Source organism: Oryctolagus cuniculus, chromosome 5 (genome assembly GCF_051225735.1).
Source record: "Oryctolagus cuniculus isolate XC-2025 breed Fujian yellow rabbit chromosome 5, ASM5122573v1, whole genome shotgun sequence".
NCBI classification, from domain to species: Eukaryota; Metazoa; Chordata; class Mammalia; order Lagomorpha; family Leporidae; genus Oryctolagus; species Oryctolagus cuniculus.
Window position 1 is genome coordinate 140,351,695 of NC_142871.1, and position 27,177 is coordinate 140,378,871.

The 27,177-nt window shown below is 51.9% G+C and overlaps 1 protein-coding gene across 1 annotated transcript; it reads left to right on the forward strand.

The window, feature by feature from the left end:
* Positions 1-349: 349 nt before the first annotated feature.
* LOC100354871 (tripartite motif-containing protein 26) lies at positions 350-26,492 on the forward strand. The gene is made up of 8 exons (XM_002714345.6): positions 350-517; positions 15,029-15,515; positions 15,706-15,801; positions 17,009-17,239; positions 22,763-22,785; positions 23,238-23,353; positions 23,584-23,616; positions 24,464-26,492. Exons 2-8 carry the CDS (start codon positions 15,078-15,080, stop codon positions 25,144-25,146), a joined length of 1,620 nt encoding a protein of 539 aa, XP_002714391.2. The 5' UTR covers positions 350-517; positions 15,029-15,077; the 3' UTR covers positions 25,147-26,492.
* The last annotated feature ends 685 nt before the right edge of the window (positions 26,493-27,177 follow it).

Below are 27,177 nucleotides of genomic sequence, written 5' to 3' on the forward strand. Positions count from 1 at the left end.
TACGTGGCCTCAAAATGCACTCCCACTCGGATCCAGCACTGGGTGGGGATCGCGAGAGTAGCTGGGGGTCTCGGGAGGAGGGGAGGGAATCTAGCACCCCAGAGTCCCAAGCAGGGGTCTCATTAGGCCTCCGAATCTGGCTCCCTCCAAGCCTGTAACGGCACCGGCCTTCCGCTTCAAACTCCGGCGGCGGCTCCGGCGCAGCCCCGCCCCGCCGGATTTCGGTTTCCTTTTCGCGAGTCCTGCCGCTCCACCCCCCCGCAACCGCCTGGGGATTTGCCCAGTGATCAGTGACGTAGGGGAGACCGAGGTGCCCATTGGCAGACGGAGTTCGGCAGCGACCAATCCCAGGGCCGCTCGGGAAAAATCTCGGTGGAAGGCCTCGAAGAGCCGGGAGATTACGGGGCGGGGACGAGCTGTCGCGCTCGGGGGCTCGTGGAGGAGCGGGACCCCGAACGTACCGGCGCGGGAGAGAGGCGACCCCAGCCCCGGATTCGCGACCCGGAGCTCGGGACTGGTGAGTGGCGGCCTCCGATGAGAACTGCCGCGAGGCGGCGGTCTGACCAGCGCGGCTCAGGGCCGGGCGGCCGCTGGGCCCCGGGGCGGAGCGGGGCCAGGCCGCCCGGCGGGCTGGGGCGCGGGCCGGACCCGCCGCCACCTCCCCGCCGGCCCAAGCCCTGCCGCTTCGCCCGCCCCTGCATCTGCGGGTCCCTCCCGGGCCTTTCTGCTTCCCAGGGCTCAGTGTGGGCGCGTATGCGTTCCAGTCCCCACAGCCAGAAGTCAGCGGGGCCCGGATGGCGGTCTGGTTGCTCGGAGTCGGGTAGAGACGCGGCCAATCCGGCTCCGTGGTCAGAGTCAGGTTTTCTTGCCTTTCCTTCCTTTTTCTGTTTCGTCAGAATAAACCGGTTTAGCCACATAGGCTTGAGAGCTGCGAATTCTCTCTCTGACCTTAGAAATAAGTGCATGAATTTAACTTTGTGGAGTAAGCGAGAGGCAGACACTTCCAAATAACCAGTAGGTTCCAGTGTCTGACACTGCAACCAGTCGTGTGTGTTTGAAGAGAGGGGAGAGTGACATTGGTTCAAGCATGCCCGAACCTTCTGTTTAACTGCTGGCTTAAATCATAAACCCTAGCATATTTAACCCCCAAGTTTTAAAGAAATTACCTCTTAGAAAAAAATGGACATTTTTTATGGTCTTCAAATTGCAATTTTTAAAAATAGAGTATTTTATTAAACATTGACTTTATTTTTATAGCAGTTTTTGGATTTTAGGAAAATTGAAAAGACAGTACAGAGTTCCCATATAAAGTATCGACGACTCTTGCCCCTGTTAGCAGCATCTTGCATCAGTGTGGTGCATTTGTTGCAATTAATGGACCAATGACCATTATTACTGACCAGAGTCCTCAGTGAATTCGTATTTCCTTAGTTTTTTTTTTTTTTTCTTAAAAAGCACTTTTTCTGTTTCGTGAGCCTGTCCAGGTTGCCACTTTATGTTCAGTTCTGCATCTCCTCATGTTCATTTTGGTTGTGGCAGTTTCTCAGACTTTGTTTTGATGACCTTGACAGTTTGATCATGTAGATTGTAGATGGAATTTGTCTGAATTTTTTTTCCCTAAGACTTTGCTTCATGAGGTGTAGAGGAGGAATACCACAGAGGCAGTTTGCCGTTTTCCCCAGGTCATATCAGGGGTACACACCATCAGCATGACTTAGGGCTTGATGTTGGCCTTGGTCACCTGGATGCAAGAATGAAGGGTTCCCCCCTCTTGCATACTGTACTCTTAGAATGAAGCCACTGTGTGCAGCTCCCACCTTAGGAGTAGGAGCTGTGCTCTCCTCCTTGAGGGCTGTGTCCACATACATTATTAGGCATTATCCTGGTGGGAGATTGGTCTCCTTCTTCCGTGTTTATTAACTTATTCACTCATTTATATGAGTGTGGACTCATGGGTTATAATCCCATACTGCTTTATTTTGCTAGGCGAAATGTTGTCGATGAGTCCATTGGGGTTTTTTTCAGGTTGGCTCCTATGCTTATGCTAGCATGTGTTTTCCTAGAGCCTTTTTCTGTTGAAACACTTAACGATTGTACGACCTCACCTTGAACTTCAAACAGCCTGGTAAATTTGGCAAAACATTTTCTCCTTGTTAGTAGGCAAGGAAACTGAGGCCCAGGGGCAGTAGACGCCACTTCCTCCAAGGAGTAACAGGATGGACTCAGTTTAGCTGCCACCCCCCTCAGAAAAGAGCCTGTGGTTAGAATTGAGGTTTTGGGGAGTGACTGAGAGACACAGGCTCTCAGGATCTGAATGGAGATGACATGGAGGATGACTGGAAGCTGACTGTTGTTTTTGAAAAGAGAAGTTTGCTTTAGCTAACATCCAGGATGAATTAGAACTGCCAGCTTGGTTGAAATGGAATATTAATGTCTCCCCCCCCTCCAAAAAAAAAGTTGTGTATGTAGAGAAAGGTTCAGGGAGATCTGGGTAACAGCATTTGTGGCCGGGGAAGGGAGTGTGGTGAAAGAGCGGAGAACGGAGGAGAATCAGAGGACATGCAGTAGTCAGGTTTTATTGCTTAAATCCTGAGAGGAGCTCCCTGGGAAGAAGAAGGATTATTTCACCTTTCAGCTTGGAGGCCTTGTAGTCCAGTGTCTAGCAAAGCCTGGCCATGGCAAAGTGGGTGGGGAGGAACTATCATATGGTGAGCCAGGAAGCAGAGAGAAGCTAGGCCCAACTTGGTCAAAAAGCAAACTCTCTGGCAAGAAGTAGCTTCCAAGGGCATGCTCCCCAGTTACCTAAAGACCTCCCAGCAGACCCACGTCTCAGATGTCATAATTAGGTCAAGTCTCCACCCTAAATCCGTCATCAACCCGTAGCATTATTTAAACATCTGCCTGAGTTTGGGGAGCCACGTCCTGTCCAACCTACACCAGGATGACTTTGATTTCATCAATATCTGGGAACTCCACCCCCCCTACTTTGTGCCAGATCAGCGAGACGTGACCCTTAGGTTCACACTGGAGCCGTGTGAGAAGATGGATAAAAATGTCAATTCAGGAGTACCGGGATAGAGCTGTCATAGAAATACAGTGTGTGCAGAACTGCAGGAACTAACTGGGGAGGGATTCATTTAGCCCAGAGGTGGGATGGGCACAGAAAGGAGCTCAAAAATCAGGGGATGCATATGAATGGAGCCTTCAGGGGATTGTCCCAGCTGGGACAGGCCAAAACCAGGAACCTGGAACTGTATCCTGATCTCATATGGGTGCAGGGGCCGGGGTACTTGGCCTATCATTTACTACTTTCTCAGGCACATTAGCAAGAAACTGGAATGGAAGTGGAACAGCTGGGACTTGAAATGGCACTCATATGGAATACTGGGATTACAGGCTGTGTTTAACGCACTGTGCCACAATGCTGACCTCTGTTTTTATTTGTTTATTTTATTTTATTTTTTGACAGGCAGAGTGGACAAAGAGAGAGACAGAGAGAAAGGTCTTCCTTTGCTGTTGGTTCACCCTCCAATGGCCGCCGCGGCTGGCGCGCTGTGGCCGGTGCACCGCGCTGATCCGATGGCAGGAGCCAGGTGCTTATCCTGGTCTCCCATGGGGTGCAGGGCCCAAGGACTTGGGCCATCCTCCACTGCACTCCCTGGCCACAGCAGAGAGCTGGCCTGGAAGAGGGGCAACCAGGACAGAATCCGGCGCCCCCACTGGGACTAGAACCTGGTGTGCCGGCGCCGCTAGGCGGAGGATTAGCCTAGTGAGCCGCGGCGCCGGCCTTATTTGTTTATTTTTTAAAGATTTGTTTTATTTATTTGAAAGACAGAATTATAAAGAGAGAAAGAGAGACCGAGAGAGTGAGTGAGCTTCCAAACGCTGGTTCACTCTCCAAATAGTCACAACGGCTGGAGCTGGGCTAGGCCAGAGCCAGGAGCCAGGTGCTTCTTCCAGGTCTCCCACATGGGTGCAGGGGCACAAGCACTTGGGCTGTCTTCCACTGCTTTCCCTGGTGCATTAGCAGGGAGCTGGATCAGAAGTGGAATAGCTGGGGCTCAAACCAGTGCTTATATGGGTTACATGCATCACAGGCAGCAGCTTAACCCACTGTGCCACAACACCAGCCCCCATTTTTATTCTTTTAAAAGATTTATTTATTTATTTGAAAGAATTACAGAGATAGGGAGGGAGAGAGTAAGAGAACCGCAGTACCTTTATGTTGCACATTAAATATGCTGATGCAGTTGCCAAACCTTTATTACTGTTTGTTTTGTGTGAATGGCCTGTATGTTCTCCCCACCCCTATTTCGTCATTGTGATTCTGAGGTCAGAAAGGTCAAGACTGTAGCCCTGGGCTGCAGAGTGGCTGAGTCTGGGTAAAAGTTCGGTGTCTTAGACTTAACCTAGGGCTCTTACCTTTGGGCTTTGGTTAGAATGACAGCTAAGGGTGGAAGACGGTTCTGCTTTATTTCCTCTCTCAGAATTCCTAGGAGCTGTGGGGAGGATCCTTGTGACTGAGTGCAGGCTGGAGATGGCTGTGGCCCGGCAGGTTATATTCTACCTGTTGGGGCTGGAGATAGAACTGCCACTCAGTGTCTTCCTTTGTCTCAAGACCTCTGTCTGGATAAGCGGGCTGATTTTTCTGCACAAGCTCATTGTGTGTTCCAGCCCAGTAACCTTCAATAACCTCTGCTGTGTCAGGATTTTTTTTTTTTTTTGTAGGTAGCAGACAAGTCCAGAAAGGGTGTGTAATGGCTCATGGGACTGCAAGAATAGGGCTGGCTTCAGGCACACATTGATGCAGGCTTTCAAAAGATGTCATCAGGATCTGGTTTCTTTACGTCATCTCTCAGATAGGCTAACCCTCTGGTTTAGCAGGCTTGCCTAGTAATGCCAAACCAAATAACCTTACTTCTTTCAAGCTTCCAAGAAACCACAAAAATCATTTCCCTCCCCGGCTGTGCCCCATGCCTCCATGTCTCAACAGAGTCTTCTTGTCATTAAGTGTAATAGTCACATTCTCTCTCCTGAGGCAGGTGGGGACTTGGGGTGGGGGGGAGGTCATTGACAGGCTTAAGACTTCTCTTTTTGCTTCTCCGCTTTGAACTGGGGGAGAGCTGTGTCTTAAGCTTTCCAGAGTGGAATTGGGTAAAGTTACTAAAGGAAGGAAGGATAGAAGAAACACTTATTAGATAGAGGAAAGAGCACAGTTGTCTTCTGCTGCTGTAGAATTCCTAGGCCTGATACTGGGCCTGTCTCATGGGTTTATTTTTAGAGTTACACACACACACACACACACACATATTCTAATTTCTTGATCATCAGATTGGTAAAAATTTTAAATGTTAATAAGAACTATTGGTGAGGCTGTGGAACAATGTGCATACTTATAGCCTGCTGGTGGGGTGGATTTGACTGCAGTCACTTTGGAAAGAATTGGGCCTGAAACAATCAGAAGGCCATGAAAAGTAGAATGCATTAAATAATTATATAGTTATAGAACACCAATGGAAATAAACAAACAGGTTGCAATCATACAAACGAACTTCACAAACATGGTGGTGTTGGTAGCCAAACAAAAAACAGCCATGCAATGTGATCTCATTCACTTAAGGCTCAAGACCAGGAGCAGTAACCTATTGTTTACTATTGTTTATGGATACATACCTAGGTCCAAACCTAAAGAAAAGGGAAGGGGAGATTACCATTATAATTTATTCCACCATAACCATTTTCTTGGATATAGCTTTTTCTTCTCCTGGGATTCTGTCCTTGGATACTGGGACCAGATAGTGATGTACAGGCTGCTGTTCTTGGTGGTCCCAGAAGTATGAGGATATCATCTCTCTCCCTAGTAACTTAACCTCTACCTGGAGAGGATGGACAAATGGCTCTTTCAGCAGCCACTTTGGGAGCATCTTCCTTGCATCAGGTACTCTGCGTATGTGTTTCTTCTGTTTCCATAGCTAGTTTTTAATGTCTACTCCATGCTAAGCACTGTGCTAGATTCTGGGGATAAGACAGATACAGTCTTTGTCTCTTTGTCCTTGTTTGGTGGGGAAAGCTGTTGTTAAACCTGATAGAAGAAGTTGGGACTTAAAATGGCAGAGAAATAGAGGGTGCAGTACTGGATGAGTTCTATGTACAAAAGAGAGAGCTCCTGTGGCCCTGGGCTCCAGGAGTCAGGAAAAATTTGCTTTCAGCTGAGACCTCAAGCTGGCAGCTGTTGGCTAAGTAGGGGAGGGAATGGTGTTCTCTGTGGGCAGAACAGGATCTTCAAAGGTAGGAAAGAGCCTGGCACTTCATTTGAGGGATGGAGAGGGGTTTTGGTTTGGCTTTGGGGTTGAGATAAGGAGTGGCAGGAAATGAGCTTGGAGGCAAAGGCTGGGCCTACATTATCTGGGCTTCTTGTAGGAAGGAAAGGCATTTTGACTTTTCCCTGGAGTTCCAGAAGCCATTGAGGGGTTCTAACCAGGGTAGTTATGTAAGCAGGTAGCAGGGTGTGTTGGAGGGACAGAAGGCTAGAGTGGCAGGAGCACTGAGGGCAAAGGGGGAAGAAGGTTTAGGGAAGCTAAAACCTGCAAGGTTTCATAATTCCCACAGTTGGATCTGCTTGCAGCCTGTGGAGGATTACTCAGTTATATTGCTGGGTATAAATTCTAGAAGGGCAGGCACTTTGCCATTTTTGCTCCTTGCTGTAACCCCAGCACCTGGCCCATAGTGGGCCGCCGTAGATACCTGTTAACTGTTGAATGAATTGCATCACTGCTGCCGAAATGCTCAGTGGCTTCCCAGGCCTGTTAAGATAAAGTCCAGAATTCTTAATGTAGCCCAGAGTCTTGTGTAATCTGTCCCTCCTGTTAACCACCCTCCTTCCTCACAAGTCCCAACAGTCTGTCCCACCCGCTCGCCGCACTGTCCCCAGCCTCAGCCAGTCATCTTTTCCTCAAGCTCACCACTGTCCTTACCCTCTGGGCAGTTGATTTCCACTGCCTTCTGAGGATCACCCTCCAGCTCACTCCCCGGCGGGAAGGAAGATTCTATTTTCCAGGCACCAAAATACAGTGTGGTGGAGTAGAGGGAGCCCCAGCTGGGAGGTACAGCTCACGAGGGCTCTGCCACTGGCAAGTCAAGCCAAGGTGTGGGCCCTCACCTTCCTCGTCTCCCTCATCTCCCTCATCAGGGGGTTCGGCTAGTGATATGCAATCCTCATTAGACATTAGAACAGCCTGGAGAGTTATTTTTAAAGTACCAAAGCCTTCAGGTTTTCTGACACAGTTGTTCCAGGTGTGTTTTGAAGCTTCTCTAGCTGACTCTTACGTGTAGTCCATGTCGCCTACCACCCCGTAGGTGCAAAAAGATTCCTTATATTCTCTGGTGCAGATGGCACTTGGGGATATTTTAGGCAAGAGAGAGATTGGTTCATTATTCATCATCTGATGAATGTCCACACAGGTACACTGACAACTCCTGACTTTTTAAACAAAATGATTTTTATTTTATTTGAAATGCAGAGAGAGAGGGGAGGAGAGAGAGGAGGGGTCTTCCATCTGCTAGTTCATTCCCCAAATGACTGCACCAGCCAAGGCCGCACCAAGCTGAAATCAGGAGCCTAGAACTCAAACCGGGTCTCTCATATGGGTGGCAAGTATCTGAGTACTTGAGCCATCGCCTGCTGCCTCTCAGGGTACACGTATTCAAGAAGTTGGGCGGAAGTGAAGGAGCTGGGACTCAAATCAGGAAGTCCAGTGTGGGATGCAGGCAGTATCTTAACAGGTATGCCAAACACTTGCCCCAGAACTCCCAACTTTGTCCCATGGCAGGGCTGTCCATTGGTCAGGCACAGGACAAGGGCACTGTCGGTTGGCTACTGCTCCTGTGCCCCTCTCGGAGCCCTGTGGAAATTTCCACTGTTCAGAGCATTTCTGGAGCCCGGCCTTGGTGGTTTGCGTGATGGGCACTGTGCTTCAAAGCACCACTGATGCTCAACCTGGTGGGTGAAAATCACACAGATGCGACCATAGTGATGCACTGTCCACAGTCACCATCACCTCCTGGGACAGCGCGGTGTCCAGCCCACAGCCACATCCAGGGCAGGAAACTCTGGGGCCTCACTGGCAGTGGTGCGTTCACTCCTCTAATAAACACTTTCAGATAGTTTGCTTTTTGCCCCTGTATTCTTTCCTCTCCAGGTTTGTTAGAAGCATTGCAAAAGAGTTCACTCCTAGGAGATTAAGAAGTGAGGCTTAATCTGGGCCCCAAGAGCCTTTAATCAGGGTTTCCCTCAAGACATGGAGCCTGAGGCGGAGTGCTTTGGAATTATAGGAAGAAGGGGTTCTTGTTTGGAAGTCCAGGTAGGTGCTTGAGGCATTTGAGGGGTCCCTGAACTGGTAGCCTGGAGGCCAGGGTACAAACCCAGGCCCTTCTGCTCTTTTCTGAGCCTCTGGAGTCCACATTTGGGATTCAGTGTCTTCTAGGGTAACTCTCTGTGGCTTCTAGGAGCCAGAGACGGGGGAGGCAGGGAGGCAAGTACTGATGTGGGGTTGCAGAGGCCACAGAACATGGAGGGGGGTGGTTATGCATGCAGAAGCAGCAGTTGGCTGCTATTGTGAAACCAGGGGCCAGAGTTCAGATCCTTTTCCTCCTGAACTGGGTCAGGGGTAGAGGTGGGGGTGTGAATGTTCACAGCAGTGCCATCCTCAGCTCATTTTCGCAGCTCATGGGGATTCTCACAGCCAAAAGTCGTGCAGGGCATCAGCGTCCTGAAAGGTACCTACCGCTGGAAGTTGCACAGTGTCATCCCTGCCAGTCTGTTGCCATTTGCAGATTAGCTACCATGAGATCCAGAGACTTGCAGGGCTAAGGTAGGTTGCAGGAAAGGGGATCTCAGAGAAAGTCTGGAGTCCCTCCAGTTCTGCCCGTGAGGAGGGTGCCAGGACGCTGTGGGGCTTGTAGTGTGGAGCATCTTCCTGTCACAGCTAGCTTCTGGCTTATTGAAAGGACAGAGGAGGCCCCTCACCCCGACCTCTGGAGCAAAGGTGTGTGACTTGTGGTATCAGGTAATCCGTGAGGTGCTTTCATGAGTTCAGCACTCTCATTTGGGTTAAGAGAATGGGAGTGTGCCACATCCTCTCAGGTTTTTTCTAGTTCTTTTATAGTTTCTATCTGCCCAAGAACCAGGGATGGACTTACAATCCCTTATTATTGAAACCTGCTGAGCTAATCAGAGAAGGCATACATGAGAAAGAGTATCTCATAGAGGAGTGTGGGAAGTTGGGGGATAGGTCTCAGAGAGGGTGAATTTTGCATTGATTTAATAGAAGGGTGTGGAGAAAGGGAACAGCCTGGTTTGCCCATGTTGCTCCCATTCAACCCCATTTCTGGTCATTCTGAAACCTGGAGATCCTCCTTCCACCTCTGAAAGGAGAAACCGTGTTGGACAGGGAAGCCTTGCTGCTCGCCCACATGTTAAGGTTTGCTCTAGTGAAGGCAGAATCCTTTTCTTCTGTCAGCACAACTCAGCTTACAGGGCCCTTCCGTGTAGATGACCTCACTGGGGCTTCCAGCAAAGGAGTTGATATTTGGCTCCTTTCTACAGTGCGCTCAGGTGAGGAAGAGAGTGTAATGGACTGGCTGAGGCATTGCCACCAGGCACTGCAGCCTCCCCTTGTGCTCCTGGGCAAGGCAGGTGACCCTGTGGACCCCGGGTTTCCTCAGAAGAGTATCCTGAGCACAAAACATCTTCAGATGTGCAAATGGAAGATGTGGTGAGTCCATTGTCATTGACTGGAGAGTCAAATGCCATTGCCAGGAGTAGGTGTTTGGTGCAGTGGTTAAGCTACTGCTTGGAACACCCACATCCTGCATGGGGATGCCTGGGTCTGAGTCCTGGTTTCACTTTTGTCATTTTCTGCTAATGTGCCCCCTGGGAGGCAGCAAGTGACGACTCAAGTGATTGGGTTCCTGCCACCCACAAAGAAGACCAAAATTGAGTTCCTGGCTCTTGGCAACAGCCCTGGCTGTTGTAGTAATTTGGGGTATGAACCAGCAGGTGGAAAATCAATCTCTCTCCCTCTCTCTGACTCCTTCTCTGCCTTTCAACTAAATAAAAACTTAAAAATGCCCTTGCCAATTTTTTGGTCACCCAGTTACTGTGTTTCAGAGTACCGACTTGAACTTGGGTTGTTCAACCTGTGCATTTACACTTGGCATCTTTTTTTTTTTTTTTTTAAAGATTTATTTATTTATTTGAAAGTCAGAGTTACACAGAGAGAGAAGGAGAAGCAGAGTGAGAGAGAGAGAGGTCTTCCATCCGATGGTTCACTCCCCAGTTGGCTGCAGTGGCTGGAGTTGCACTGATCCAAAACCAGGAGCCAAGAGTTTCTTCCAGATCTCCCCTGCAAGTGCAGGGGCCCAAGGACTTGGGCCATCTTCCACTGCTTTCCTAGGCCATAGCAGAGAGCTGGATCGGTGGTGGGGCAGCCAGGTCTCGAACCGGCGCCCATATGGGATGCCAGTGCTTCAGGCCAGGGCATTAACTGGCTGCACCACAGCACCAGCCCTACACTTGGCATCTTATATGTATTCAGCATACACATATGCAAGTGCTATGGGAAGACACCTTTCAATATACCTGCTGTATTATGTTCAAGGTAGAGTTTGAATATCCAAGCAGTGGGATGGAACAAAGAAGTAGTTCTCTGTTTAGTTGGGAAGGAGTCTCAAAACAAATGGTTGTATAAAATTAACATTGTTTTCAGTTTATTTGAGTGCAAGCATTTGTTCAGCACGTGTGTATTGAGATTTCTACAAGGTGGCTAGCATCTTGATCTCTGTGTCAGTGATTTAAACATTTTTGGTGGTTACAGACCCTTTTCAGAATGTGATAACTCTTAGCCCCTCTCTCCAGAAAATTTTTAACTTTTTCTTTTATTTGGCTGGACCATTTCAAATTAAGTTGTAGTAATGATTTTTTAAATATTGCAGCTTCCATTGCCTAAAGATATAGCTATTCTTGTGCAAATCCTCAATCTATAACATTAAGGAAATAATCTTAATATGATGTGCTATCCAATCTTATTTTTAAAAAGATGTATTTATTTATTTGAAAGATTGTCAGAGAGATAGTGAGAGACAGAGACAGAGAGGGAGAGAGATCATCCATCTGCTGGTTTACTCCCCAGACAACCACAACAGCTGAAGCTGGGCCAGGCTTGAAGCTAGGAGCTGTGGACTCCATCTGGGTCTCCTGCATGGGTGGTCAAGTACATAAGCCATTACTTGATAACTATGAGGGTGTACATCATCAAGAAACTGGATTAGAAACAGAGGTGTTGGGACTTGAACCAGCCACTTCAGTGTGGGCATCCCAAGCATCAACTTAGCTCCTGTTGCGAATGCCCGCCCCCTTTTTGTGTTTTAAACAGCGTCCAGTCAAGGGTCACACATGTGTTTGGTTATTTCTGTTACAACATTGACTCTTTAATGACCAAGCCATTTGACTTGTGGAATGTCCCACATTCTGAATTTCTCTAATTGTTTCTTCATGTTGTAGTTCAATACTTCTGTCAGTACTTTTTTCCCATGTGATATATGGCCAAGTATTTCTTTATCCCTTATATTTTCTGTAAACTGGAAGTTAGATTTAAAAAGCTTGATTAGATTTGTTGAGGTCAGCTATTTTTGGCAAGGATACTTCAGAGGTGACATTGTGTTATTTGTAAGATGCCAGTTTGCCACTGTTGGTGATGCTGGCTTTGGTCACTTGGTTAAGATGACTTTCAGATCTCTTTCTCATCAAAGCACACATGAAAGTAATGCATCGGATGGTAGTATGGTACTGTCTTGTCACCCAAGTGTTTCACCTGGTGGTTTTAGCATCCTTGGGTTATGTAATGGCAGTTGCAAATGGTGATTTTCTTATACCATGTCCTTCCTCTACTTACTTATGGCCTGTGATCCCTAGCCAGTTCTATTTACTTAGTGCATACACTGTAGTCTAGATACAGTTTTAGGAGGTTTGCCATCCAGCAAAGCCCAGCATGAGCCTGGGTCAACATCAGCTCCAAGTGATGGAAAGTGTCATATTTATGGGTCAGGGGACATGTAGCTGAGCTTTTCATGGTCCTTTTCCATACCCAGTAAACTGTCCAACTACAGAGATAACACAGACTGTCCTCCAACAACAAAAAAAAGCAGTCTCAGCTTTTAAACTTCCAGGTCATTCAACCAAGTTGAATGATGAAGTGGAGAGCGTGATAAAGCACTCCACAGCCCACAGGAATCACCCAGTCCATTCCCTCCCCCTCTCCTGACCCTTTGTAGTCTGTTACATTGCAAGAGGGCTGGACCAGAGCTGGACCAGGCAATTCCTCACATTTCTGCCAGCCTCACTAACATTCCTGGAATTTGTATCACCTCATTTGCTAGTTAAATTCTTGATCCCTTTATTTGAGCTTTGTATGTATGTGTTTTTTGTCACTTGTTAACTCTTTTAAAGTCACACATATCTAAATCCATTAGTGCTTCCCATTGAAGTTTATTTCAACAGTATAATCTCTTTCATTTGTATAGTACTGTAGTACTTTCACTTGATAAAGCACTGGTTTTTTTTTCTTCATTTTATTTGAAGGGCAGAGAGACAGATCATAAACCTGCTAGTTCACTCCCCAAATGCCCACCACAGTCACGGCTGTTTTGGCTGGGCCAAAGCCAGACGCTTAGAACTCAGTCCAGATCTTCACATGGGTGGCAGGGACCCAAGTACTTGAGCCGTCATTTGTTGCCTCCCAGGGTGCACACTAGTAGGAAACTGAATCAGAAGTGGAGGAGCTGGGACTCCAAAGTGGGTGCCAGCTTCCCCAGCTGCAGTTTTAATTGCTGCACCAAATGCCCACCCTGTGGAAGCACTCTTTATGTATTATTGCCTTAGATTTGCTTTCTCTTTGAGTCTTAGGCACAGGGGGTTTTGTTCCTGTTGCATTAGTGTCACTACTGACAGAAGCCACTGGACTCTGACTGCATGCAGTCAGTAGCAGCGTTGATTTGCCCGTGGTTCCAGCTGCTTCAGGCGAGCCTCTCAGCTACCTCTGTGCCTGCTGGCTGTCTTCCCAGCGGCTGCGCTCCTTGCTCCCCAGAATCGGCAGCAGAGACTCCGTTCACTTTAATTCTGGAACACATGTGGCACCGTCACTCATTTTGCTCCCTTCCTCTCTTGCTGCCACTTTCAATTTCAACTCTTCCTCTCTCTGTAGTTTGAACACTCACTGAATGCTCTTGTCTAGATTTCCTTCTGTGCATTAGGCTTGTGCTTAGTACTTCCTAACATAATTCTTTCACATAACCTTTTAGAAAACCTTGTAGGTAAGCGTGACTCTCCCCATTTTACAGATGGGTAACTGGAGGCCCAGAGTGTTTAGATGGTTCCCCTGTTGTCACAGAGTCAGTGACAGGAAGCAGCTGTTGTGCTAAGGCCCATAGCCTCAGATAAGTGCTGAGCCAGGCTGCAGAGGGGAACAGGGGCAGAGTCCTTTGTGTGCTGACCTTGCATGCTTCCTGGAAGCACAGAGTGCCACGTCCACTCGAGGATTCCTTCCCTACAGTTTCCTTCGTGAGCTCAGCTTAGCAACAAAGCACAGGCCAGCTCCTCGGGGGAGTCACAGCTAAGAATGAGCCCAGTGTGGCCAGGCTGTGCGCCACTGGCTGGCTGAGGGCTGATAGAGCCCAGCTTCTGTGGGAAAGTGAACCAAGCCCACACCACAGAGCAGCCGGGGTAGGTACTCCTAAAGGGAGGCATTCGCACTCAGACTCTCAGTGCTTCCCTAGGCTTCTTAAGTTGGGGAAATAACCTCAGTTCTCTTACTCATTCCAACCTGAAACCTAGAGGGACAAACAAAAGGGATCTCCTGGTGCTGTCAGGACCCCGTGAACGCACTGCATGACTGAGGGAGCGCCCTGTGGTGGTCCACATTGCTCACTGTGTTTATTTTAACAGTTTTCCAGCAGGTGGCGACTGATTTATTCTATCACAGTTGGTGCATTCAGGCAACTCCCCCTCAGCTGGAAGGAAAGGGTCTTGAGGCACGAGTGCTTTTGCGACAGCAGGGAATAGGCTGGTGGCAGCTTTGCTTTCCACTCTGCCAAGCTGCTCCTGGGCCTCAGTCTCCTCGCCTGAAAAATGAGGAGGTGACAACAGGGAAGTAGGGTCCCTATATTTTTTTTTTTTTTTTTGACAGGCAGAGTGGACAGTGAGAGAGAGAGACAGAGAGAAAGGTCTTCCTTTTCCATAGGTTCACCCTCCAATGGCCACCGAGGCCGGTGCGCTGCGCTGATCCAAAGGCAGGAGCCAGGTGCTTATCCTGGTCTCCCATGGGGTGCAGGGCCCAAGCACTTGGGCCATCCTCCACTGCACTCCCTGGCCACAGCAGAGAGCTGGCCTGGAAGAGGGGCAACCGGGACAGAATCTGGCGCCCCAACTGGGACTAGAACCTGGTGTGCCGGCACCGCTAGGCAGAGGATTAGCCTATTGAGCCGCGGTGCCAGCGGTCCCTCTTTTTTTAAGATTTATTTATTTATTTGAAAGAGTTACACAGAGAAGGAAAGGCAGAGAGAGAGAGAGAGAGGTCTTCCATCCACTGGTTCACTCCCCAATTGGCTACAATGGCTGGAGCTGCGCCAATCCGAAGTCAGGAGCCAGGAGCTTCTTCCGGGTCTCCCATGTGGGTGCAGGGGCCCAAGGACTTGGGCCATCTTCTGCTGCTTTCCCAGGCCATAGCAGAGAGCCGGATCAGAAGTGGAGCAGCGGGATTTGAACTGGTGCCCATATGGGATGCTGGCTCTGCAGGCAGTGGCTTTACCTGCTATACCACAGCACCGGCCGAAGCAAGATCCCTCTTGGCAGACCTTGTAGGAGCCCTGTAGGATTGATGTGCTGATTGAGTGCTGGAGTTTGCAGCCCTGTGCAGAGCTGCCACCTCTGCCCCTTTGCTGTGTTTGCTGTTAACCCCATGTCTGGTCTCCAAAGGGGAGAAGTCTCCAGCGGTGAACAGAGAGCCCGGTGAGCTGAGGGCACCATGGCCACGTCAGCCCCACTGCGGAGCCTGGAAGAGGAGGTGACCTGCTCCATTTGCCTTGATTACCTGCGGGACCCTGTGACCATCGACTGTGGCCACGTCTTCTGCCGCAGCTGCACCACCGACGTCCGCCCTGTGTCCGGGGGCCGCCCCGTCTGCCCGCTCTGCAAGAAGCCTTTCAAGAAGGAGAACATCCGGCCTGTGTGGCAGCTGGCCAGCCTGGTGGAGAACATCGAGCGGCTGAAGGTCGACAAGGGCCGGCAGCCGGGAGAGGGGGCCCAGGAGCAGCAGGACACACGGCTGTGCGAGCGGCACCAGGAGAAGCTGCACTACTACTGTGAGGACGACGGCAAGCTGCTGTGCGTGATGTGCCGGGAGTCCCGAGAGCACCGGCCCCACACGGCCGTCCTCGTGGAAAAGGCTGCCTTGCCCCACAGGGTAAGCCCTCCCCCACGGAGGGTGCCCTGTGCCTGCCTTAGGTCTCCTGGCCTGCAGCCCACCACAGGGTAGGAGGCCTGGCTGGGACCCCTCGGAAGGGTTCTAGCTGTCCGAGGACCAAGCCTCCTGGGTCCACCCTCCTGCCCCGCCCCGGAGAGTCCACCTGTCTCCACTGCTTGTCTGTCCACAGGAGAAAATCCTGAACCACCTGAGCACACTAAGGAGAGACAGAGACAAAATTCAAGGCTTTCAGGCGAAGGGAGAAGCCGATATCCTGGCTGCATTGGTAAGTGAGGCTGGCGGAGGAAGCCTTGAGACTGCGAGTGGATGGCGGCTGAGAGGTATTTCCAGGAACAGCGTGGGTGAGGACAGGCATCGGGTAGCAGCTGCAGGCCTGGGCATTAGCCCTGGTTCTGTCTGAGCTGGTGCCTCAGGCCTTGTGCCTGTTTCTCATCTGAAAGGTGAGTGGACTGCCCTCCTGCATGACCCTCACATCAGCTGCAAGTGCACATCTCCTGCCAGGGGGCTGAGGCCGGCTTGATGGCATTCTTCCTTTTGGCTGGGGGTGGGAGTGGGGTCAGGGTGTGAGAAGACATGTTTTGCCGAAAGGGGAGGGGAGCGGGTCCGAGTAAGAATGAGAGGGAAAGGTTAAGGCCTGGCCGGCTTTGGTGATATTGTGTCCAGTGAATGCCTGTGACAGCCAGTGGTTAGAAAACAGTGCATTCTGTGCTTGATTGGAGATAGGATGAGGAAGGAGCAAACGGATAAGGTGGTTCCAGTTTTCTGAGGGAGCGTGTGTGTGGGGAAGTGAGCAGTGGAGGGATGCTGGGGTAAGCCCCACTCTAGGAGAGGAAGAGTGTAAAGCCACAGAGAATACCCCAGCCCTCACTGTGCACGGATGCCTCCAGCCCTGCATTGGGCAGCAGACCCCCGTCCTGAGGGGACAGCGAGGTTTGGAAGTCAGAAAGGATGTGATGAGTGAGCACGGACTCTCTGGTTGCACTGAGGAAATGGCATTGTCCTGCGTGGCGGGGAGGGGTGCACGTAGATATTCCACACGTGAGCGCAGGCTGCTGCTGAAGACGGGATTGATCTGGCTTGGCTGACACTGATCAAGCAAAGCTCCCTGGAAGAGGCAACATAGAGATTTTTGTCCAGGAGGAAAAGGTGAAACAGCCACAAGTGAGGCCCGAGGGTTCCTTCAAGGGCCCCTGGATGCTGTTTACCTGGAACAGGTGATGGCCGGCTAGTGAGGCGGAGTTGGGTGCTGGTTGCAGTGGCTGAGTGACCTGCACCGATTCACCACTGGTGTCTTCTTTGAGATGAGAAGGGCAGACCAGGAGCTCCCCTTAGATTCTCCCACCGCAAATGCTGTAGAATTCGTGAGTAGGGAGTAGGGGAAGAGCCAGCCTGGAGTGCCTCTAGTGCCGGACCCCAGAGGGTCCCCACCCTGAGGCAGAGATGTCCCTGCCCCTCCCCCCTGCCCGCTGCAGAAGAAGCTGCAGGACCAGAGGAAGTACATCGTGGCGGAGTTTGAGCAGGGCCAGCAGTTCCTGAAGGAGCGGGAGCAGCACCTGCTGGAGCAGCTGGCGAAGCTGGAGCAGGAGCTCGTGGAGGGCCGGGAGAAGTACAAGACCCGGGGCGTCGGGGAGCTCGCCCGCCTGGCGCTGGTCATCTCGGAGCTGGAAGGCAAGGCACGGCAGCCGGCAGCAGAGCTCATGCAGGTGAGGGAGAAGCCCAGGGCAGGTTTGGGAGTCACCTCCACTCAGGGCCTCATCTGAAACATGAAGGTGGTGCCCCTACCCTCCTCTCTCGTGCCAAGGGTTACATGAGCTTAAAATTGGATAAGTTCAAAAAATAAAGGCTCTACCAAAAAATGTTTTAAAAAATTAAAAGTACTGTAGAAATGGGAAGGGCGGTTGTTACGGGCCTGCGTCCTCATTGCTACCATCACAAGCCCTTTTTCCAGCAGTCCCTGCAGACACCTGTTGAATGGGGGCTTCTCACGGTTCTGGAAATGAAGAAAGGCATCCTGGCTGGGGGAGGGCTCACCGGTGCCTCTGTCATGGCCATGAAGGGTGTGGAGGAGACAGGCTACTGGGAAAAGGAGGCAGAGGTGCTGAGGCTTTCTCTGGGATCAGAGAACAATGTGGAGAGCAGATGAGGTGCCCCGGGAAAGCTTCCTGAAGAAAGTGCCTTTGACACCGAGAAATCGAGAGTTGTAGACAGCTGGTTACCAAGTAGGAATGATGTCACGGGGCAGTGCCGGCCCTGTGACATCTGCTGCGCCGGCATCCCATATGGGTGCCAGGTTCTAGTCCCGGTTGTTCCTCTTCCAATCCAGCTCTCTGCTGTGGCCCAGGAGGGCAGTGGAGGGTGACCCAGGTGCTTGGGCCCATGCACCCGCATGGGAGACCAGGAGGAAGCACCTGGCTCCTGGCTTCGGATTGGCACAGCGCCGGCCGTAGTGGCCATTTGGGGGATGAACCACAGAAGGAAGACAGAGGTCTCTCTCTCACTGTCTGTAACTCTACCTGTCAAATTTAAAAAAAAAAAAAAAAAAGGAATGGTGTCATATCTTCCTGCCGGCACCTGGTAACCTGGTAGAGGAGTCTCCACCTTGAACAGGGCTCATCAGCCCTTGGAAGGAGAGAGGACTCCTTCAATCCTCATGGGCAGGGAGAGGGGCTATGTGATGGTCTCCCCTGCTTGCGTGGTCTAGAGTGGCCGGGACTGGCTGTTGGCGGGGCGGTTCTGTAGCCAGGAGGAGCAAGGGCAAGACAAGTTCCCCAGTGTTTGTGCTGGTTCATGCTGTGGGAAGAGGTGGCTCTGCTTGCCTCTCCCTGTTGTGGGTTCAGACACACTGAATGAGGACTGGCAGGGATTTTGGACTCTTCCAGTCCGTGCCTGCTGTTGCTGTGGTCCAGAGGCAGGAGAAGCTTGCCGCAGGCCGTGGGGCGGGTCAGGAGTCAGGTCAGAGCCTGAGCCCACGTGTCCTGGTTCCTGTGCTTTGCTCTCTCCTCTTGTTGTGTCCACAGTGTCTCTCTGCCACCTCTTGCCCTCCCATTCTCATTATGTGGGACACAAGCTGCCTCTCCCCTTGTCCCTGTGCCTCTTCTTCCCTCTCAGGGACCATCCGTCGTTCCCCACGGCCACTGCTGCCACGTGCGAGTATGCGACTGGGCATACTGGTGGGCGCTGAAACCACGAGTCTGCCTAATCCACCCACGGGAGCCCCCCTTGAGGCAGAGGCCCTGCCTTAATGACTCACAGCTCTCAAATTGAAGCACTTCCTGAATGGGGTGGGCTGGGGGAAGGGAGAGAGAGAGGGGTACCCCTGAAACCAGTGCATGAAATCTTGCTACAGGTAGGGTTTTTTATAATGGTAATTTTTATTTATTTGAAAGTCAGAGTTACACAGAGAAAGAAGGAGAGGCAGAGAGAGAGAAATCTTCCATCCGTTGGCTTACTCACCAGTTGGCCGCAACGGCTGGAGCTGAGCCGATCCGAAGCCGGGAGCCAGGAGCTTCTTCCAGGTCTCCCATGTGGGTGTAGGGGCCCAACGACTTGGGCCATCTTCTACTGCTTGTCTAGGCCATAACAGAGAGCTAGATCAGAAGTAGAGTAGCTGGGACTTGAACTGGTGCCTATATGGGATGCCAGCACTGCAGGCAGTGGCCTTACCTGCTGTATCACAGCACCAGCCCCTACAGGTAGGTTTTATGTGTGGGTTTGTGTGTTGATTTTGCTGTAAGGGAATTAGACAGCTAAATCCTTAATTACCATTAAGATTTTCTGAGGGATTATTTGAATATCAAAAGACAATTATAAAGGACCCCCCCCCCCCCCAAGTAGGATCCAACAGCAGCAGAGGACTGCACGTGAGAGGGGGAAGCAGCAGGACAGATGTGTGGAAAAGACCTTTGGCAAAGGTGATGGCAGGGGCAGGTGGGTTAAGCCGCTGCTCTGGACACCTGCAGCCCATATCAGAGTGCTCGTTTGAGTCCCAGTTACTCTGCTTCTGATCCAACTCCATGCTAATGCACCTGGGACGCAGCAGATGCTGCCCCAAGAACCTGAAACCCTGCCTCCCACATGGGAGATCTGGATGGAGTCCTCGCTACTGGCTTTTGGCCTGGTCCAGCCCCCACTGTTGTGGCCACTGTGTGAATGAACCAGTGGATGGAAGACCTCCGTCTCTGTCTCTTTTTCTCTGTCACTCTGCCTTCCAAGTAAATAAATAAAATAAAAAGTTTTTCAAAAGATGACATCAAAGGTAGGGCAGAAATCTGGACTGGGAGCACCCAGAAGGTGCTAAAGGGGAACAGGCAAGTCCCAGAAGATACCAGCGACCTTCTCAGGCTAGTCCTGGGTGGGCCCTGCAGAGTCCTGTGGCACTGGCAGGTCTGCACCTCTGCCTGTCCCGCTGCTGGTTGCTGTCTGTACGGACACCTGTGAAGAACCTCCTGGGTGCTCCCTCTGCTGATGACCAACTGCCCCAGGCTGGAGGCTGCTGGGGTTCGGAGCCTCACCCTCACTGCCTGTCTCACCATGGCCCCAGGCATCTCAGGGGTGAGGGAAGTCGTTCTGGAGGTCATGTGTGTGACTGCAGGCCGGGACCCCAGGCTTCCTGTCCCCCTCTTGGTGCTCACAGGGCTACCCTCCCTGGACTGCTCACTGCATTTAACCCCTAGACAGGCCCTCCTGTATTATCCTTTCCTTTTCTGCTATTCCAGCAATGACCCTCATGTCACAAAATGTGCCTGCGTGGCCGCCAGCTGTTGCCCCATCCCTTTGCTTCCTCACGCCACTGTTCTCAGCAGAGTGGTCGTTACGTGCTGCCAGTCTTATCTCACTCTCTGCAGCTGCCTTGGACTTACTAGAACTCTCTGAAAAGCTCATGAAAAAGTATTTAGTATGGAAAAAACTCCGCAGGGATTCCACAGTTTCTTAGCACCAGAATAAGCCTGTCTTTGAATTTCATTTTCTATGAACTTTCTGAAGTGCCCTTGTGTTTGTCTCGAGAGACAGGTTAGGGGTTTGCCAGAAACTTGCAACCCACGCTGGGCAGCAGCTTCGTAGTAGGAACCTGGGTGTGGCTCTAGCTTCTTGTCTTGTCTTCCCTGGAGCAGAACCCACAGTTCTGGAACTTTGTGACACAGCAGCAGCCACCCCCTGGTGGATCCATTTGTGTCCCAGACATCACGCTCTCAGGAAAGCCTCCTGCCCCCTGCCCTGTTCCCCTGCACTCTGCTCTCTTTTGTCCGTAATGCAGATCGCTGACTGACGCGGTGTGCTGTTTATTGCTTGCTTCCCTTGCTAGGATGCCAGCTCCTGTGGCTGGGGACTTGTGCCCTTTCTTTACTTCGCTCTTCCAGCCTTCTAGAACAGTGCCGGGTACCTAGGGAACACTTAATGAAAACCTGGAGAAGCAAAGGAAGGTAAAAATCAGTTAGTACAGAGTTTATGGAGGCTTCAGACTCAGAAAAAGATCTGAGCTGTGTCTGACAAGGATGCCCTTCCCATCACCCTGTCCTGCCACCTGTCTCCCGTCACCCAGACTGCAGCACCTGACCGGTGTGCGCAGCTGTCTTTGTCTCCACTGCCGCCGCCCTCATTCAGGTCATCTTTGTCTTTCCCCTGGCCCATAGCAACAGTCCTCGGACTGCTTCCCAGCATCCCCTGTGCCTCCGTAAGCCATTCTTACAGGTGACTCAAGCAAGACAGACGTTTGCTTCTGTCTCAGTGTCTCTTGAGCTGTCAGAGTGGCTGTCTCTGAAGGCATCCAGGGAGTTGTCTGCCTCCCATCTGGTTGTTCCTTCTGCTAGGGATGTCCTCAGCTGTGTGGTCCCAGATGAGTTCACTGTTCATGTCCAAAATTCAGGCAGGGGGAAAAGAGGAAGTAAAGAATTTTTTATTGACACAGAATTTGTACATGTTTTATTGGGAACAGTAAAGTGTGATGCAGGTATGCAATGCGTAATGATCAAATCAGGGTCATTAGCATTTCATCTCTGCATTTCTGCATGTTGGGAGCCTTCAGGATCTTCTAGTTATTTGGAAATATAGATTGCTGTAGGCTGAGGTTGCCCTGCTGGCTGCGGAAGCAGTTTTACTTCTTTGAAGGACAAGACCCAGGCTATTGCCTGGAACTTTGTCACATGACCAGATCTGGTCACAGAGACTTAGGGAAATGCAGTCTTCCTGAGTGGTCGTTGCCCAGCTATAACCCCAGGGGTTCTAGTATTAAAAGGATTAAGGGGGGCTGGCACTGTGGTGCAGCGTGTTAAAGCCCTAGCCTACAGCACCAGCATCCCATATGAGCGCTGGTTTGAGTCCCAGCTGCTCCACTTCTGATCCAGCTCTCTGCTATGGCCTGGGAAAGTAGTGGAAGGTGGCATAGGTGGTTGGGGCCTTGCACCTGCCTGGGACACCTGGAAGAAGCTCCTGGCTCCTGGCTTCAGATTGGCTCAGCTCTGGCCTTTGTGGCCATTTGGGGAGTGAACCAGTGGATGGAAGACCTCTATCTCTCTGTCTCTGCCTCTCTCTCTCTCTTTCAAAATAAATAAAATAAATCTTTAAAAAAAAAAAAAAAAAGAAAGAAGGGAGGCTGGCATCATGGTACAGCTGGTTTAGAGGCTGCTTGTGAAACCAGCATCCTATCTGGGCTCTGCTTCTGATTCCTGCTATTGCACTTGGGAAAGCAATGGAAAATGGCCCATGTCCTTGGGCCCCTGCACCCACATGGGAGATCAGGATGGGGTTCCAGGCTCCTGGTTCTGGCCTGGCCTGGTCCTGGCTATTGCGGCCATTTGGGGAGTACACCAGTGGATGGAAGAGCTGTTTCTTCCTCTCTCTAACTCTGCTTTCTAATTAAGTAAAGAAATCTTGAAAAAGAAGGGGGGCGGTGAGGAAGGGATCCCGGAGAACACTTGGCAGTCTCGGCCACCTGTTAAGCAGGTCACGTGAGTCATTCCCTCCTGGCAACCGTTTGGGTCTCTTCCTTGTACACGGAACAGAATTGGAGCTTCCTGCCACCCCTCTGAGCTGGCTCTGTCATTCCCCGTGTCCAGTTGCTACTGTCCTTGTGGCTACTTTGTTTTCTGGTTGTTTTATCCAATGCCTCAGCTTGAATATCAGCTCTGTAAGGAATGGCCGACATTTGCTCTGTGCTCGCCTATACCGCTGGGTATGGAGGAATGAAGTCTTACTCCATTCATTTCATGCTGCGCTTTCTTCCCTTACAGGACACCAGAGACTTCCTGAACAGGTAAGAGTTTCCTTTGCACCGTGTACGTCACTCCTCCATGTCCGTGTCCCTTCCCCTTTAACGTCACAATGTCCATTTGGATTAACGGGGAGTGATATGGTTCATGGCCCGTGGTTTGTCCTGGTGACCATCCGGGTACGGGAGTGCATCCCTGGGGACTGGACACCTGCTCTGCACCTGTGTGCATTCTCTGTGTGATCTCAGCACTTGGCCTGCTACCCTTTTCCTGAGGCAGCACAGAATGGAGACAGTGGGAGCCTGGTGTGGACTCCGGCTGTGGGGTCTGCCTGTGGCCTTGAGGCCTGGCTCAGATAGTGTCCTTGGGCTCCTGTTTTTCTGTCTGTTGGTTGAGGATCATCAGACCTTTCCTGCCTCCTTCCTAACTGTCGTGAGGATTGAGAGGAGAGCGAGAGGGCTGAATACCAGCCGGGGGGTTACACCTGTCCTTCCAGGTATCCACGGAAGAAGTTCTGGATTGGGAAACCCATTGCCCGGGTGGTTAAGAAAAGGACTGGCGAATTCTCAGACAAGCTCCTGTCTCTGCAGCGAGGCCTGAGGGAATTCCAAGGTAGGGGCAGGGGAGAGTGCTGGGGAGGAGGTGGGAGCCGGGGGCGCCACCTGGAGAGTGCCCCGCTCCTGCTGCCATCTCCAGCCCCTTCCTCCACAGTCTGCTGCTTGTTGTCTGTCTGCGTGGGGTCTCAGGGATGTGGCCCTGTCGTGAAGCTAATGGGGCCCGAGTGAGAAATGGGCCCAGGACTGTGCTGAGCTGAGGGTCACTGCTGTCCTTCTGCTCCACAGGGAAGCTGCTGAGAGACTTGGAGTATAAGACAGGTGAGTGTCCAGACGTGGTTCCCAGGGAGCGTCTGGCTTCCCTTCGGTCCTGGGGCAGCCCCTTCTCTCGTGATAGGGAGAACTTCCCAGCGGGTGACCTAAGGCCACCCTCTCCTTCCCCTTGCATTGTTCTGTTTTTGTAGATTTATTTATTTGTAAGGTAGAGTTCCAGAGAGGCAGAGGCAGAGAGAGAGAGAGAGAAAGAGAGGGTGGGGGAGAGACTTAGGCAGAGAGAGAGAGAGAGAGAGAGAGAGAGAGGTCTTCCATCCACTGGTTCACTCCCCAGATGGCTGCAACAGCTGGACCTGAGCCGATCCGAAGCCAGGAGCCAGGAGCTTCTTCCAGGTCTCCCATGTGGGTGCAGGGGCCCAAGGACTTGGGCCATCTTCTACTGCTTTCCCAGGCCATAGCAGAGAGCTGGATTGGAAGTGGAGCAGCCGGGACCTGAACTGGTACCCATATGGGATGCCAGCACTGCAGGCGGCGGCTTTACCCGCTATGCCACAGCACCGGCCCCTCCTTAGTCAGCAGGGGAGGCCTCCACGTGATAGCCGGCCCTTCTCTGCCCCAGTGTGGTTACTGTGTTCTCACGGATCATACCCCAACCTGTACCCTTGCCTGAGTTCATTCTCCTCTGCCCGACCAAGCAGCTCCTGTGCTCCGAGGAAGCATCAGGGCCACCCCCTAGGGCAGCGGTGTCTCCACCTCATCCCCCACTGCTGTGTACACTGCAAACCCACAGGGCACTGTTCAGCTGGACCAGGAGGTGAATTGCGCCCCTCGGATTGTGTGGCGTGGCAGGCCTGCCGTGGACACAGTGACGCTACTTGTCCCCTTGTCCCCACAGTGAGCGTCACACTGGACCCACAGTCAGCCAGCGGCTACCTGCAGCTGTCAGAGGACTGGAAGTGTGTGACCTACAGCAGCTTGTACCAGAGTGCCTACTTGTACCCCCAGCAGTTTGACTGTGAGCCAGGGGTGCTGGGCAGTAAGGGCTTCACCTGGGGCAAGGTCTACTGGGAAGTGGAGGTGGAGAGGGAGGGCTGGTCTGAGGACGAAGAGGAGGGCGACGAGGAAGAAGAGGGAGAGGAGGAGGAAGAGGAGGAGGAGGCTGGCTATGGGGACGGCTACGAGGACTGGGAAACCGACGAGGACGAGGAGTCCCTGGGTGAGGAGGAAGAGGAGGAGGAGGAGGAGGACGAGGAAGTTGTGGAGAGCTGCATGGTGGGAGTGGCCAGAGACTCTGTGAAGAGGAAAGGGGACCTCTCCCTGCGGCCCGAGGACGGGGTGTGGGCGCTGCGCCTGTCCTCCTCAGGCATCTGGGCCAATACCAGCCCCGAGGCCGAGCTCTTCCCCGCGCTGCGGCCCCGAAGAGTGGGCATCGCCCTGGATTATGAAGGGGGTACCGTGACATTCACCAACGCGGAGTCACAGGAACTCATCTACACCTTTACTGCCACCTTCACCCGGCGCCTGGTCCCCTTCCTGTGGCTCAAGTGGCCAGGAACACGCCTCCTGCTGAGACCTTGAGCTTGGACACCTGCCCATGGCCACATCCACAGATGCTTTACTTCTCAGATTCCGGAACTCTCTGACGGGGGTGGGGTGGGAGTGGGGGCTGCTCTGGGAGTGACCAGAGCACCTGGAGCAAGGGAGACTGGGGACCGGATCTCCCCTCCCCCGACTTCCCCATGGTGGGGGCCCCATGAGGCCTCAGTGCTGTTGCTGCATCTGCCCTGCCTCGATCTGGTTCTTCTCCCTCCCGCTGGTTTCCCGTGGGCGTCTCTGAGGCTCCCTTGCTCCCCGCAGCCCTTTCCTCTGGGTTGTGCACTCTTGTTGACCGCGGGGCCGAGGCAGCACTGTCTTGCCCAGGAAGGCAGCCTCTGCCAGGTGGGCTGGTGAGACCACTCGGTCCTGCCTGAGAGCACTGCGCTGTCTCCGAGTCCCTCTGGGTCCCCTGGCCCAAAGCCACTCAGTGCCCACCTTCCCTGGCGTTTAGCAGACCCTGCACCCCCACACACCTGAAAATGCTGAAAGTAAGCAGGATGCAAGGTCTCGGTGGCTTCCCTGGCCTGCGTGGGGTGGGGTGGGGAGGCTATCATCGCCCTACGAGGTCCAGAGCAGGCTCCATGCTTCCCTGAAACCAGGGCTGAGCTAGGAGGCTTCTGTAGCTAAGGAGGTGGGGCTCTGGCAATGATCTGTGGCCAAAAGACTATCTCTTTGTATGGGTCCTCGTGAGGGGAGGTTTCTCAAGAATCCAAAGTCCCAGGAACTCAAGTTCCTGTTGATCAGCACATCTGAAAACAACAGGGCAGACACCCAGTAGAGCAGCCCCTTCTGACTGTTCTTTGCTGAGCTATCGTCCCCTAGTCCTATTCAGCAGCCAGGTTCCTCTTCCTGGAGACGGAAGGTGGTGGTGTGGGGAGAGGGGAGGCAGGAGTCCTCAGGAGCCCACCAGGTCTTGTCAAAGGAGGAACCAAAGTTTCCGAATTAACCATAGACCCCACCCAAGCCCCGGCCTTTGTCCAGGTGCCCCGAGGGCCCACAGTTTACAACGGGCTCCCTGCTCCAGCAAAAGCGATGTCCCAGTCTTTGTTCTTAGCCATTCCGAGTGCTCTGCCAGTCCCCTGCTTATCCAGGTTTTTAATTCCTGTGCCCTGCTCCCCACTGCTGTGGTTCCATGGCCACCGCATGTGTCAAGAGTTGCCACTTTGTACATATCACATGCTGCCTGAGTCACTGGTACATCTTTTGCCTCTAGTTTTGTAAGCTCCTGGAGGGCGGCTGCCATCTCTTAGACTTCTCTTGTACTATTCTTGGCACCTAGTGCAGTGCTGGGCACAGAGTAGGTGCTCAATAAAGATTTATTGAATGAATGGCCTGGAGCGAGAGATGTGTGTATACATATGTAAGTATTTTTATTATAACAGGTGTCACCAGGAGTTCTCAGCCTGGTCACAAAGCTTCCATTGCTAGCAGTAGCCCTGAGTTTCTTCTTTCTGGAATTCTGGCGTTCTCTGTCCTCTGCCAACATGCAGTTCCTTCTAGAAGCTGCCAGAGAAGAGCCTCCCTGGGACTCTGATGAGGCGCTGGCATGGCTCCATGTGGCTTCCTCTCCCACTGTGGTGCCCTGAGCTGAGATCCTGCATCTGGAGCATGGGATAGCTCCTTGAGAAGGGTGACATCCAGCCTGGCACACCCACAGTCCACAGCGCCCCAAGGAAGAGGGAGTGGAAGCTAACGAGGCTTCCATAGCCGGGAGATGGGGCTCCCTGGAAGGATCTAGAGCCTGTGACTTTGGAGTGACAGCCATGACCACGGCCAGTAAGTTATCTCTGTGGATTGGTTCTTGTGAGAGCTGTTTTACAAGACTCCAAAGGAAATATCTGCAGAGATTCAATCTTGTCCCCACAGTTACCTAACCATTTCGTACTCTTGCTGGTTTCTTAAAATTGCCATCTTAAAGATGGGAAAGGGAGGATTATACAGAACTACCTCTAGGTTTATACTAGTAACAAAGCGTATTTCTTGTACTCTCATCTGGGGGCTTGTTTAAATTTT

What these genes read in the sequence shown, in the direction of transcription:
- LOC100354871 (XM_002714345.6), top strand. Translation starts at nt 15,078, where the DNA reads ATGGCCACGTCAGCCCCACTGCGGAGCCTGGAAGAGGAGGTGACCTGC. An exon ending in CGGCAGCAGAGCTCATGCAG is followed by an intron (nt 17,240 to 22,762) that starts GTGAGGGAGAAG and finishes CTTCCCTTACAG; the next exon opens with GACACCAGAGACTTCCTGAA. An exon ending in AGACTTGGAGTATAAGACAG is followed by an intron (nt 23,617 to 24,463) that starts GTGAGTGTCCAG and finishes TTGTCCCCACAG; the next exon opens with TGAGCGTCACACTGGACCCA.